The sequence below is a fragment of the Phyllostomus discolor genome, chromosome 2 (genome assembly GCF_004126475.2).
Source record: "Phyllostomus discolor isolate MPI-MPIP mPhyDis1 chromosome 2, mPhyDis1.pri.v3, whole genome shotgun sequence".
Lineage (NCBI taxonomy): Eukaryota > Metazoa > Chordata > Mammalia > Chiroptera > Phyllostomidae > Phyllostomus > Phyllostomus discolor.
This window is the reverse complement of record NC_040904.2, coordinates 201,789,707-201,805,480: the sequence shown is the minus strand read 5'-3', so window position 1 is coordinate 201,805,480 and position 15,774 is coordinate 201,789,707. Positions and strand designations below refer to the sequence as shown.

Sequence of the window (15,774 nt, the reverse complement as noted above, 5' to 3'; positions counted from 1 at the left end):
CAAAGACTGAGGTAAAACCATTTTTCTAATGCAGATTACTAATTGACAAGAGAATAAATCAGCCCCCTACAGTTGAAACTAACTTTTTACCTTATTTTAAAATTAATCCATAGAATAGTACTCAAAAATACTGAAAAAAGATTACTTTTATTTCCAGTGTTATGTTCAGCTAGAAATACTGAGGGAGAAAAAAGAGGAAAGAAGGAAAGGCAGAGGCGATGGATAGCAGAGCAAGAAATGGAGCAAAAGAGGGAAAATGATAAAATGAGAAAAAAGAAACAGCAAGAACATTTGTATTGGTCTGTTACAGTTTGTGATCGCATGCACTGTCCCTGTTTAGCCTCAGACCTGTGAGATTGGCAATGTAGGTCTTTCCCCAAAATTACCTAAGGGAAGAATTGGATTTTTGTTAATTGGGCAAGTAGTGAACACAAATTATACTTTGTGCCAAGTACTGGAAATATGGTTGAACAAATTTTCTGCCCTCAGAGAGTCTCCAGTCCTCACCAGAGGAGTTCAGGGATGTGTATGCCTAGTAAATGTAAGGACAAGACGTAGACCCCACTTCTGAACCCCTGGGTTTCTCTCTGTGCGCTGCTGTTCAGACAGGTTGAAGCCGTGGTTCAGGCAGTTGCGCAGAATTGCATTCTGATAATTCGCCTTGGGGGATGCAGAGTAAATTATTGCTTCCCTTTGAAGTTTTTTTTTTTTTCATCAAATTAAACACTGTTTAAGCCTTGTTCTTAATCTTTCACATTAGAACCTTCAAGGTCTGTAACACCCAATTTCATGCCTCCTTGCCTTGAGAGAAAAGTAAGTAAAGGCAAATTGAATTGAAAGATTTCCAAATCCCTGTCAGGCAATCCGCAGTCTAAGGCTGGTAGAAAAACACTGTCAATTTAGTGAATCTGAACTTAAACAAAGCATTTTTCAGACTCATATTGTTCTTTTGAAAAAGATGGCAATTTAACCCGGATATTAGTAGTTTTGATTGGTGTCATGTATTTGTCAAATACTCATGAAGTGCAGATCTGGTGCAGGAACTGATGATACATATGTTAAAAAAAAACAAGGATCCCACCCTCAAGGGGATGTTCAAACGTAAGCCAATGCAGTAAGAAAACTTCTATAAAAGTTCTCTGTGTAGAGGGGAGAAGGAGCAATGAAAGTTTCCAAGTCTAGCCAAAGGGTCATCAGTAATGAATTAAGGCCTCTGCTGTGACTTGGATGAGAATGCTTGACTTAGGCAAGCACACTCATTTTATACAGAACACGAAGCTGAGGATACCTCATGTTTTGGATGGCAGACTTCATTTAACAAATACTTTCTGTGCACATATTATATGTCAGACTCTGCTCAGATTCCAAATATTGTATAATAAATTGAATTAATGGGTCAAGTTGAACAAGCTAAAATTTAATAAAGATGAATATGAAGTCTTAAAATATTGTGACTTCCGGCTTTTAATCACCTGGATGTTCGCCATGAATCCGAGCAATGATCAGACTGCCAAAAGCAGCTAATTCAGTGCTGTCCAATAGAAATATAATGTGAGCCACGAATATAAATTTAAATGTTGTAGTAACCACATTATGAAAAGTGAAAAGCAGATGAAATTATTTTTTTACCTAACATATCCAAAACACTTTATGTATAACCAATGTAAAAATTATTAATGAGAAATTTTTTATCCTTTTATATTAAGTCTTTGGAACGTGTGAATTTTGCACTTTATAAAGTAAACGCGTCTCAGCTTGAACGAGCCATATATCCAGTACTTAAAAGCCCCATGTGGCTAGTAGCTACCATATTGGACGGGACAGCTGTACATTCTCTATTAATTGACAGTGATGTTTCATGTTTACTTCAGTTCTCAGCAGTGTATTCTGATTCAGAGGAGATAATGTACTTGAAGACATTTCAGAGTGGTACTAAAATGTTCAAAACTGTCCCATGAAAGCCAGATTAAGCTCAGAAAGGTAAATACATTTTGTGTTGTCAATTCTACTTGAATGAAGTCATTGCTTATGGTCCTTTCAGACTGATGCCAAAGCTCCTTCTTCGAGTCTGTGCCCCAGTAGAAATATAATGGGGAATTAGCTATAGCTATGGCCAGGCATTTGCCATCACTGAATTAGACTTAACTCTGTTTCCAGAGAGCAGAATTTGGAGTCATGAGTAGCATTTACATGAAAAAAAAATTTTGGTTTAGTATTAAAGAGAACTCTTCTAATAATTAGATCTACCTCAAATTTAGTAAGTTCCCCCAAATAGTAGCTAGTTCCTTCTCACTGCAACTGTTCAGAGAAGGGATGTGCAAGCTCCCTTTTCAGATGCACTAGAGATTCAAGCATTCAAGGAGAGAAGTGGACTAGGTAATCTCAGTCTCCTCTAACTAAAGTTCTGTGTTTGGCCTTTGGTGGGTGTGGTGGAAAGGCCTGCCCATTTCAAATCCTTAGAATAGCCCTTTCATCAGCCTGGCTTTGCCCCGACCTCAAATATGCTGGAGCCTCATATAATCATTTGTATTATATCAAGTTTTCCAAAGTTTCTTAATTTCCTGCCTATACAATACTGCCTACACCGAAAATAGCATTTGTCTCTGCCCATACCACACACACTCCGTGGCCTTTTAGTTGGCTCGATGGCAGGCATTGCTGCCAGGAAAAAAGGTTTCACTGGTCATACATAAAGCTCAGGCTGTACCGTTGCCGGGATCTCTTAACCCCCACGACCACCCAATAACTCCATATATACTTTGGATAACAAATTTCAAGACCTAATCATCAACACTTACTGTAGCAAAATACTCTGTGTTTTGATGGTAAAAACTTCATTTTTAGAAGATTGATTTGTCAATTGTAGAAAAATGGAGGTAACCCAAACTATGAAAAGTCAGCTGTGATTAGGCTTCTAAACTTTTTTAAAGATCACTTAGTGGTTGCTGCCTTGGCATACCTGGCTGTTAGCCATACAGTTATACATGCAAATTATGAAGTAATAAAATTTGACAGTGTTTTTCTTTCCTTGATAAATACATTTTTATCCTTTTTTAATTTATGGAAAGACTTTTTGCTGTTAACTCTAAATGCACCTGAAATTTAAATTTATTTTCAACAGGTTTCTGAATTATGTAAAGAAAGATATTTGTGAAATGACTTTGTTGAGATCACAAAGGCTGTCCCGGAAAAATCAGCACATCCACTAGGATTCAATTAAAGTACACGCTATAAAACTTAGCATTTAGATTCAAGATAAATGGAATTCTTAGAACAAGCCTTCAGATAACATCATTTCATATAGACACATGTATTCCATTAAATGTTTTACCTGCTCTACATTTTTCCCTGATATTTATAATCCTATAAACTTTTATAAAAGGTAACTATAGTTGTTTAATACAGAAGATTCCTTAGGCAATTTTGTCATGAAAAATTTTGCTTTAGTCTCTAGACCCAGCTAGGGTATTGATTTAAATAACAAAACCATAGTTTATTTATTTTAAAAATCACAATATTTTAGGTTTATAAAGTGTATTTTAAAATACATGTTACCAATATAAGGTATAAAGAATAATAATAAAATAGGTCCCTGTAGAACTGTGCACCTGAAACCTGTATAATTTTGTTAATCAGTGTCACCCCAATAAATTCAACTTAAAAAATTAAAAGGAAATAAATCAGTTATCTCCAAAATAATGAAAGTATTTTTAAATTTTCCAAGATTTAAAAAGTAAAGAAGAAAGGGAACGTTAGCAGTTCCGTCAAAGCCGCTGGGGTATCCTTCCCTTACTGCCATTCCTCCTCACTCCCGTAGCCATGTCTGAATTTTTGATGACTCCGTTTTCCTTAGAGTTACCATATATGTAGGTGTTGCAAATCAATACATAGATTTTTATTTTTTAAACTTCATATCAGTAATATTAATAATGTATTATGTTCTCCAGTTTGTTACTATCGAACTTATACATGCTAGATTCCTCCATATCCAGTTTCATTTATTTTTCACTGTTGTATGGTGTTGTATAATATGAATAGACTACAATTATCTATACCTCTATTGGATATTTGGGTTACTTTTAGTTTTTTACTATTGAAAACATTGCACTATGCATATTTTTTGTCTTCTTTTTTGTTATCCCCCTTTCATTCCCCCTCCCCCGATAGTTTGGAAGATTTACATGCTATTTTTCTTCTTTTAATGGTTACCAATGATACTTTAACATACATACTTAATTAAACAAAGTCAAAGTTAATATCATGAGTAAAGCAAGGACTTTTGATGCATGAACAGCTATCACCCCCTCCGGACTTCCATTATTGTCATATTTTAGTTCTCTTATCATTTAAACCTACAAATTTGATATTTTATGTGGCTAACATTTGTTTAATTTACCCACCTGTTTGCCTTTAGTTTTTTTTACTCACTGTTCCTTACATCTGAGGCTTTCCTTCTGGGGTCATTTTTCTTCACTCAAAAGTACATTCTGCCCTGGCTGGTGTGGCTGCCACCTGCAAACTGAAAGGTCGCTGGTTCCATTCCCAATCAGGGCACATGCCTGGGTTGCAGGCCAGGTCCCCAGGTGGGGGTATGTGAGAGGTAGCCAGCCAGATGTTTCTCTCACATATCCATGTCCTTTTCCTCGCTTTCTCCCTCCCCCTCTCTAAAAATAAATAACCTTTTTTTTTTTTAAAGCACACCCTTTACTATGGGAAAGTGCTGACTAATAAACTTCTTTTGTAAAGGGCCAGATACTAAACAATTTAGGTTCTGCCAGTGACTTAAGGTATCTCCTGCAAATTATTTTTTGCTTTTTACAACTCATTAAAAATATAAAAATGATTCTTATCTCTTCAGCCATGCAACATTAGGCCATAGGCCCGATTTGGCCTGTGACCCATAGTTTGTCAGGCTGCTTTAGGAGATTGGTGATAATTTATTGATGGTAACTCTTGGTTTTGTTTTTCTGAAAATATCTTTAATATGGTTTCATTCTTGAAAAAAAAACTTTTGTTGTATCTACAATTTTAAAGTTTTTTCTCTCATCATTTTGAATATACTATTCCACCTTCTTCCTGCATTTGTTGTTTCTGCTGAGAAGCTGATGATTATTCTAATTATTATTTTGTTATAGGAAACCTGTCTTTTCTTTCTGGCTTATTTTGCCGAGATATCACCTTCTCTTCTCCCCTCTCCCCTGTCTCCTTTTCCCACCTTCCCTTTCCTCCCTTTCCCCCTCTCCCTCAGTCTTCTTCCATTCCCCCTCCCCCTTCTCTCTTCCCCTACTTCTCCCCTCCCCTCCCCTCACCCTCCCCTCTTTATATGTGTCATGAGAGTTCCTGTGTGTTCTAAAGTTTCACTATGTTGTATCTGACTGCTAATTTCTTTTCATGTAAGCTGCCAGGGATTTATTGTTCTTCCTAAATATGCATAAAGGTGCCTGTCATCAAGTATGGAGAATCTTTTGCCATTATCCTTTCAAATATTTCCTCTTGCCCCACTTCCTCTGTTTGCTCCTGCAACCCAAATGAGATATATGGAGGAACTTTCCATTGTATCCCTCCTAACATCTTTTTGTCATCTGTTTGTGACATTTGAGTGATTTTTTTTTCAAATATGTCTTCTAGCAACTCTTAAGCATTGATTTTTTTCCCTGTTATAAAAGTTTTGCATAGTTCTTTTTAAAATCTGCCCGGTGGTTTTTGATAATGTCTTCATGATAACTCATACTTTTGATTAACTCTTCTGTTTCCTTAAATATATCTGTATATCCACTTTAATCTAATGTCTTTGCAGGTTTGATTCTTCTCTTTGTGTTTGTGTAGGAGTGCGTGCATGGATTGTCCTGTATCTATGGGAACTTTCTGGGACCTGGGTAGGGTTAGTTCACCCAGAGAGAACATGCCTTTGTCAAATGCGTAGGACTACTACCCGACATACAGCCATTTTGAATTCAGTTGTCATTTTCTAGAGTACATAGTTAATGGGAATTCAAGCCCCAAAGGGCCATCCAGTGGTTGGTATTTCTCACAAGTAACTTTTTCTATCATTTGGGCTTCACCACAGTAGATATTTTACATGGCAGTTTTGGTTTTGGATTGTTTTCCCTACTTCCCCATTAAAGGTCCCGGATCTATGCAGAGGTCTCTGATCGTCATCCAGTCCCTGGGCTTTGTCTTCTGTCCCCTGCAAACCGAAGCTGTTAGCTGTGGGATGTGGGCAGAAGCCTCAGTGCTCAGCTGCTTCTCCGGTTTTGAATATTTGCCTTTGCATTATTTTTGTAATGAGAAAGCTTTTTAGGTCATGTCCTAATTGCCAGCAACAGATTACTTGACATTTGAAAATTCTTTTTTTCCCCTCATCTTCCCATGAGGATAAGGTGACATCTTTTCAGTAATACTGAGACAGGTAAATAAACTCATTTCATTAAACATCTTACCCGGAATCAAATGTCCAATAGACTAAGTTTAACACATTATTTGCATATTCACTATTCATAAACTAATAGTATAATGAACAGTTTGTAACATCTTACACATGTATTGCCATATATAATACTATATATAATACTATGTAAAAATCATTGATACTTATTATAATGACTTTTCATCATAAGGTTTCAAAGTATCTGGTACATAATCAAAACTTTATGTTTGGTGTGCTAATACGTATATGTTAATTCATTTACTTAGAATATTCTGATTCATAGAGCATTCCATTTTCATTGTTTGCCGTGAAGTGTGTTTATTATTAGGTGTAAAATGTGTCCTAAGTAAGGTAAAATGTAACATGTTTGCTGTTTGTTTTTACTGTTTGCCTTCAAGAGTTATTTTGTGAAGCTTAGGTGGCTTTGGGCATTTTTGTTTTTGTTCGATGAACCAGTAAAATCTCATCCAGTCTGCTCTTGAACTTCTCAGAATAATATACAGCAGGTCCTTGAGTAATGTCTTTTTAGTTCAGTGTCATTTTATTACAACATTGATGAGAAAAAAAATTGATTCTGTGTGTGGGCTGCACATTCTCCCCAAGTCTGTGTGAGTTCCCTCGGGGTATTCCAGCTCCCTCCCACATCCCAAAGCCGTGCGTGTGCGGTGGACTGGCGTGTCTCCAGTGCTCAGTCTGAGTGAGTGAGTGTGGTGTGTGCTGAGTGTGCCCTGTGACAGAAGGGCGTCCTGTCCAGGGTGGGTTCCTGCCATGTACCCTGTGTTGCTTGCTGGGAGAGGCTTTAGCCACCCACAACCCTGAACTGGAATAAGCAGGTTTGAAAACCCTCATCTTACTTGTTTTTATTCATCTTTCTTATATCTAGGTATACCTCACATTTCAATGGTTAATATTACAAGTTTTTTTGGTCTTTATTTAGAAGTTTGGTGATGTTTTTGTGACCAGAAATCTGGCTTAGGAACTTAACTCTGGTTATATCAATGAGCCCCTGATAAAATCAGTTTCATTATCTTGCTTAAAGTTGCCATTTTCAAAGAGTTAACAAGTTTTCAAGAACCTCTCAGAGACATTAAGTGAGGATTTAACTGTCCATGGCCGCCTGGTAAATTCTTTATTATAATGCTCTACAGAGCGCTATACCGTTTGTTCCCGTAACTCACTGTAACGTTTGCTGTGTATTCTTAGGAGGAAGAAGCAGACGTTGAAGGGCTTCAGTATAAAACACTACAAACAATTCACCATGGAGTCAGGGTCGATGGCATAGCTTGGAGCCCAGAGACTAGACTTGATTCATTGCCTCCAGTAATCAGGTAAGTTTAAAATTATTAAGTGAAGTATTTATTAACATCATTTGCGTTAAGTGATCTGAAGCCTTTGATCCTTAAGGGCTTTTTTTCCTCTATTTCCATTTTCTCCAAATCCAGGTTGTAGATATTTTAACATTTGCTGTATTATTTCATAATTTAGGCTTCTTGTCTGAATTTGTGGTTTAAATATGCAGCCACGGCAACAATTCCTTGAGCACATGTCTGGACCTAACAACGAAGCTCTCAACCTGGGATTCATCGGAATATTTGGTCTTCACTGAGTTTACCACTTATTGAAAGTGTAACTCTGTTAAAAGAACTAAATTTGTTGGAGTCATCGATCAACCCTTCTGCCCTATGCATAGGCCAACATTACATTTTTATGTGTAACAGTACATAAAACTAATCTAATCTTTGGACTTCAGTTTTTGTAGAAGTATTTGAAATGAACTATTGCTTTTTGAGAAAAAGCATAGCACTGCCTGCTACGACCTTCACAAAGAGCATACTATGTCAGATTATTGAAGGTTTGTTACAAAACACTAACTCTGCTTGTTCGATTCCCAGTCGAGGCACATGCCTAGGTTACAGGTTTGGTCCCAGTCAGGGCATGTATGAGAGGCATCTAGTCGATGTTGCTCACCTGTATGTTTCTCTACTTCTTTCTCCCTCCTTTCCACTCTCCCTAAAATCAATAAGCATGTCTTCAGGTGAGGATTAAAAAAAGAAAAAAACACTAACTTTGCTTCCATAAATACTATATCTATAAAAGATGTCTTCTTTTAATAAACAGTATTTAGCCAACCACAAGTTAGCTGTTACTGAGCTGTCCTAATTTTTTTTTTAAATTAAGGGATAATTTGCATGCAGTGAAATTCTCAACTCTTAGGGTACAGTTTCATCATGGTTAACAAATGCATACACTTGCATAACCCACTCGCTGGTAATACTTGGCATTTCTGTCATCCCAGAAGAGTCTTATGCTCCTTCTCAGTCTATTTCTCCACCCCATCCCCTGCCAAAGCAACCACTGATCCAGTTTCTATTAACAGAAATTAATTTTGCCTATTCTAGAACTTTATATAAATTGAATCATAGAGAGTATTTTTTTAATATCTGACTTAAAGTTTTTGAAATTCATCCATGGTATGTATACCAGTGATTCATTTCTTTTTACTTTTCAGGAATATTCCATTACATTGTCTACTTGCAGGATGTATCCTGCTATTTACATCCATTCTCCTACAAATGGTCATCGGCAGTTTGCAGTTTTTTAGCTACTAGGACTAACACTGCTTTGAGCATCTCTGTATACAGCTTTTAGTGCATATATAGTTTCATTTCTCTTAGGAATAGAGTCACTGAACCAGAGGGTGTATGTGTATTTAACATTTTAAGAAAGTACCAGTTTAGAAAATGGCTCTACCATTTTATATTCCCACCAACAGCTTAATGATGTTCAACGTGCTCTACCTACACTCCAGCATTTATTGTTGGCAATCTTTAATTTTAGCCATGCTGGTTGGCACCAGAATGACCTTTCCTGACGACCAGTGATGGTGAACACTTTTTTATATGCATTCTATTTCCTACCTTAGAAATCTTCACCTACAACGGGATTGGGAAGATGTTCCGTGATTTGTTCTAGAAGCTTTTACAGATGTTAGCTAACTGACTTTTGAATAGTCTATACGATAGCTCTTGTCCACGTACATATGTTATTGTTAACAGCCAGTGTGCTGTTCATTTCCTTTTACACCAAAGGAAGTGTTCAGAGTCTCTGGAGCTGAAGCAGGTCAGTCAGCAGTTTGCGTTCCCAGCAGACTTTCAAAGCTATAGAAACTGTCCTCTTCCCATGGTTTCGCTTGGCACCTGTTTTCCTGTCTTCTTTTTAATGGATTTGCTGTAGAGTTTCATGTTTTTTGTTGTTGTAGCTTTTTGATTAGCTGCCTCAAATCCTTTTTGGAACTGTACCAATATAAATTATAAGTTCAAAACATTAACCAGCCATTAATGTTAAAATCAGTACTTTTAGAGCAAGCTGACAGCACGGTTTTGTTGTTTTCAAATACATTCTATATTTTATTATAAAAAATCACACTATATCAAGTTTAGGATATACAGAAATTTTTTAGGTGCCATCTACACACCTAATACCTTTCCATTATTTTCATAATTTTATATGATTTTTATTAAACTATATTTAAGTTTTTATACTTCTTATTTTACTTTACATTTTTTTAGTAGTATTTCATGGTAAATAGTATTTTTTCATGACTGAATAGTGGTCTATCAAGATGGCTTATGTATTATTTTGTACCTCTTTTACTATCATTAACTTTTATGTTACAGTTAGAAACTCTTCCTAATACTGAATATTTTATATTTTATCTTTAGAATTTAGTTACCTTAAATTCTGTTCTCTCCTCTCTCCCTCTCCCTTTTTTCTATACCCACTTGATGGAGAGTAAATTGTTCATCTTACTTCTGTTCTCTGAGGTTTTGTGGTTTAATTAAAGGACAACTTAAATGCTCTTAACATGCTTAAACTAAAGTAGCAAAGATTTAGAGAAGAGGGGCACAACACAAGGTTGGCCATAAAGTTTTATGATTTATTTTCTATAATCCTAATGAAATTCTTCCATTAATTATTTTTTAAGATTTTATTTATTTATTTTTTTAGAGAGGAAAGGGGGAGAGAGATAGAGAGAAACATCAATGTGCAGTTGCTGGGGGTCATAGCTGCAACCCAGGCAGGTACCCTGACTGGGAATCGAACCTGCGACACTTTGGTTTGCAGCCTGCGCTCAATCCACTGAGCTTCGCCAGCCAGGGCTACCATTAATTATTTTTAAGTAAAAATTTTTGACTTATATAATTCCTTTGTTCTCATGCCTTTATGAAGGTGGCCTCCTCTTCTAGTAATACGTTCTTTACAAACACTTTTGTTTGAAATTTTCTTTTTAAAACCTTCTAAAATAGCCTTTTTCCATTTTGTTTAATTTTTTATTATATTTTTCCATTACTATTTAATCCCGTTATATCCCCTTCCCCCCATAATCACCACACTGCTGTCCATGTCAATGAGTCCTTTTACCTTTTTGCTCAGTCCCTCCACCCCGCAACCTCCCCTCCACCCCAGCTGTCATTCTGTTCTCCCTCTATGTGTCTGTCTCTATTTTGCTTGTTTGTTCAGTTTGGTCATTAGATTCCACACGAGTAAAGTCATATGGTGTTTGTCTTTCTCTGACTGGCTTATTTCACTTGGCATAATGTTCTTCAGGTGCATCCATACGGTCTGTCACAAAGGGTAAAATTTTCTTTTTTACAGCCAAGTAGTATTCCACTGTGTAAATGTTCCATAGTTGTTTTATCTGTTCATCTACTGATGGACACTTGGGCTACTCATATCTTGGCAATTATAAATAATGCTGCAATAAATATAGGGGTTCTTACGTTCTTTCAAATTAGTGTTTTGGGTTCCTTTGGATACATTCCCAGAAGTGGGATTGCTGGGTCAAAAGGCAGATCCATTTTTAATTGTTTGAGCTATCTCCATACTGCTTTCCACAGTGGCTACGCCAGACTGCATGCCCACCAACAGTGCAAAAGAGTTCTTCTTTCTGCACATCCTCACCAGTGCCTTTATCATAGAGATGAGGTTCTTGAACAGATATTTCAGTGATTTCCTTATGACGTAAGTAGGAGGAAATCTGCATAATGTTGTAGCAGATTTGTTCTAGAGTTTCCTCTAAGTGGGGAAATAATAAATGCCCAAAACAATCACAGGACAAATTCAAAGGAGGACAATTAAGAAGAGTAAGTTTTGTTTTTTAGTTTTTCTTACCTTATATTTGTACATATGAAATACAAGGGGGACAAAAGTAGGTTTACAGTTGTTTGTATGGAAAATACTACAATAATTAATAAATAGTAATACAAGAATACATTGTTTTGCATCCTCACAACTTTAAATCTAGTTTTGCATCACGCTGTATATCTGGAGGCTCTCCAGGTGCCTCACCCAGTCACTGAGAAGAGGTGTGGTCGCAGATCTACCAGCACATCCAGGACTGTTGATTAGGAGCTTTGCTTTTATTTAATTTAAATGTTGTTATATAAATGTATTAGTTGAAGGGAAAATGGTTAACTTTAATGTAGTCAGAACTAAAGAAATTTAGATCTTTTTGATAATTATTTACCTAAAACAATTAGAAATAAACTTTGTTTTTCAATATATAAATATAATTTTTATTCCTCCCTCAGCCATAATCTGACATACTAAGAATCTAAAAATTTTAGGATTCAAGGCAAACTAGTTAAAAGAAAGTTATTGCTTAAATTTTTTTTTAAAGTATAGTATACATTGACAAACTGCTAAAAAATATCTTCAAGTGTAGGGTCAGTACAAATAATACTCCAGTTAATAGATATAAATACACCCAGTATTATAGGTATAAAATATTATCTTCTTTCATCTAATTTATGTAAAGGAGTAGAAAACAAGAGGCTTATGGATAACTGAAGACGGCAAAGACTAAGGTCAATGCGTATTGGTATTTTTAATATCTAATATTGACCTGACTAAAATAAAGATACTTTCTAAGTCACAGCTTTTTAAACTTTGAAGTAAAAGTTAAAGGTTAGATTCATATGGTAATTTATAATAAAACTGTACAGTTGCTACTGAAGAGGCAGAATATACTAATTTTTGTGTTTTTTTTTTAATTTTTAAGTACCTTCTACTTTCAGTAGTTGCTGTATAACACTTTTTACAACAGAGTCACAGCGTACCCTGTGTCCGAAAGAAAGCATGATTATGAGTTATGAGATAGCTTTGGTGACTGGAGGGGGGGTTTGGAAGGGACAGGGTGGAGAACTTCTGTTTATAGAGGCTAAAAGTAGGTTTGTTTTTGTTTCTTTGCTTCCAGATTTTGTACTTCAGCTGCTGATATGAAAATTAGATTGTTTACCTCAGATCTTAAAGATAAAACTGAATATAAGGTATGCCTGACAAATATAATTTTTAAATTTATAGCTTCTCTTGAAACACTTTCTTGCATTTAAAAATTGGATTTATCCTAATTTAAGATGACTTTATGCTCATCTTTAAAGTGTGTTATTTAGGGTGTCATTAACTCTATTTTAGTCTATAGTATCTAAGTTCTTAGTAAGGACTGGAGATTATAAATCTGATATCACTCATTAAATTAAAATATTAGGTTGGCATAGCAAATGACGGAGAATTCGGAAGTCACAGTTGACACAGTAGGAGTATAATAGATACGAACACACACAGGGGACAAGGCAGTCTTCAAGGAAACAGATGATCAGCACAACACAGTGCAAAGCAGGAAGACAGATCAGTTAAGAGCACAGACACAGGAGTCAAAACACCTGGGTTCGAACCCAGCTCTACCACTTTAATAATAGTATGACTTTGGTCACCTTTCCAGTCTCTTTGTGCTCATTTCCTCATCTGAAAAATGGTAAAATCATAGCACCTGCCTCAAAGAATTATGGACATTAACTGATCTGATTTGTATAAAACACTTAGAACAGTGCTTTGTACACAATAAGCCCTATGTATGTGTTTTCTATTGGTATAAGAAATAGTTCTGTAAAATAACTTCGAAAGAGAAAGACAAATGTAGTTGACCTTTGAACCATACAGGTTTGAATTACATGGGTCCACTTATACATAAATATTTTTCAATAAATACCTGTACTATTTTTGATCCACAGTTGGGAGTGCACTGATGTGGAGGGCCAACTGTATGCATTTTGTTATCCACAGGGGATCCTGGAACCAGTACCCAGCAGATACTGAGGGTAGTTAAGTTTGTGGGGAGTCAAAAGTTATACACAGATTTTTGACTGCACAGGGTCAGCACCCCTAACCTCCACGTTGTTCAAGGGTCAGCTGTACTGTATGTGGAATTTTGAAAAGCTACAACTCATAGAAACAGAATAGAGTGGTGGTTATCAGGAGCTAGTGGACAGGAGAAACAGGGAGATTGGTCAAAGGATACACACTTCAACTCATAAAATGAATAAGTTCTGGGGACTAGTATGTAACATGGTGAGTGTAGGTAACAATGCTGCATTATATACTTGAAAGTTGCTAAGAGCGTAGATCTTACACATTCTCACCACAAAACAAAAGTGGTAATTAAGTGAGGTGATGGAGGAATTAACTATGTAGTGATAACCATTTTGTAATATATGTGTATCAGTCATCTGTAGTTATGTGTCAATTAAAGCTGGAAAAAATTAAGTAAATAGCTCTCAGTTTGGGTTGAAATTACATCGTGTTTTTTGTATTGCCTTCTTGACTTTCTAGTAAATCAAAAGCATGAATAATGTTGTAAAACAAAGGTAAACTATAAACCTTTTCAATCATTTAGAAAAGAGTAAAAAAACGCTCTAAGTCATATACAATAAACTATGTACAGTTGTAAAGTGTACTGTATATATTAGTTAATGTAAGGCTGTACCAGTGATAGCCAAGTACAAATGTCATAAAATGTTGACCCACCAAAAGCTAATGGGCTAGTGTTGATAGACCTTAAATATTTAATATTAATTTAGTTTGCCTTATAGACTGTGGTACAAGCTTTGAAGAATGATTTGGAGGATCTGAGTTTGTTCAAGTTACACAGGAATGTTTAAATCAAATTTTTTTTCTCATGATATATTTCTAAATAGTAGCAGTTCCAAATAGAAGCACTATTAATCTTAAAACTGAGATCAAATTTGAGTCTTTGGAATGAACAGAGGAAGCAAGAACAATATTCATTAAATATTTAAATATCTGGTATTGACAGGCCTCTTGAGGATTTCAATTATGAAGCCTTAACTAAGGCTTCATTTATATTAACCTAAACTAATTGAACCTTGCCCGCTCACATGGTCCTCCCTCTTGCACCTTCCCCTTTGTTCTTTCTGTGGCCAGAAGTGGATTTGTGGGTTGCGGTTGTGGGCTTACAACACTAGCTATCTCCAGTACCAGCAGTCGCATTGAACAAGTGAATGAAGACCTTAGAAGGTGAAGTTCATGCTATGTGTTTATTAGGCAGCAGCGAGTATGCAGAGCAGTAGGTATGAGGTAAATAGTTGAGGGAGACTCCATCTCAGTGCCCCTAGAAAGTTCTAGCTTTAATTTTTATTTAAGCTTTATGTAATAAGTGAAAAAGAAGGTGATATGAGGACAGGTACATTAAAAAAAAGTGTGTGTGTTTTTGTAAGAAATGCATACTAGAAAAGAAAGATCAAGCTAATAGCAGAGTGTTGAATAATCAGCTTCTTTCCAAGATAAACCTTCCAGAAAAGTGGGTGTATAAATCATGCTTTAAAAATAGCAGATTGCTTAAGAAATATTTATGGAAAAGAAAAGCATGCAGTGAAAGCTTTTAAGGCAGTGAAGTAAAAATATTAGGTATAAATATTGTAGATTTTTTTTCCCTGTGTTCTTATTAATTTTTCCCCTTATGTCAGGTTTTAGAGGGCCATACAGATTTCATTAATGGTTTGGTGTTTGATCCCAAAGAAGGCCAAGGAATTGCAAGTGTGAGTGATGATCATACCTGCAGGTATGTTGCTTATGATATAAGCACATTTTTTAATTCTCACTTTCTTTTACTAAGAATTACATTTTAAAAATTAGAGAAAAGGTAGATTCTATAAACATTCCACACACTGATACTTCATACAAATTGTATGACGCAAATATGAGTTTCGAAATGGGTGAGTTAAGTTCTCTTCCCAGTTTTAGAAATTTCCTTCGCTGACTCGTGGGTACCTCTGTCTTTTATTTTATACTTGCACATTTATGAAATTTAAATATATATTGGGTCAAATTCTTCAATATTGGGCAAGATCAGTAGGACAGTAAAAGGCAGTTGCCATATTATGAAGTTATTTCACAGATCCTGTCTGGCACGTTAGTGTTTAATAAGGAATTGCAAATCTCATTTGCTAAAGCAAAACTCAGGGCAAACCTAGTGTTTTGACAGACTTGAA

At 35.8% G+C, this 15,774-nt stretch overlaps 1 protein-coding gene across 2 annotated transcripts in view; it reads left to right on the top strand.

Moving 5' to 3' along the window:
• NUP37 (nucleoporin 37) overlaps positions 1 to 15,774 on the top strand; it is a 41,991-nt gene that overhangs the window by 2,755 nt on the left and 23,462 nt on the right. For both annotated transcript variants that reach the window (XM_028533356.2, XM_036019491.1), the window contains exons 3-5: positions 7,631 to 7,755; positions 12,684 to 12,756; positions 15,250 to 15,344. In XM_028533356.2, coding sequence (XP_028389157.1) covers positions 7,631 to 7,755; positions 12,684 to 12,756; positions 15,250 to 15,344 — 293 coding nt within the window. The remainder of the gene's footprint in view (positions 1 to 7,630; positions 7,756 to 12,683; positions 12,757 to 15,249; positions 15,345 to 15,774) is intronic.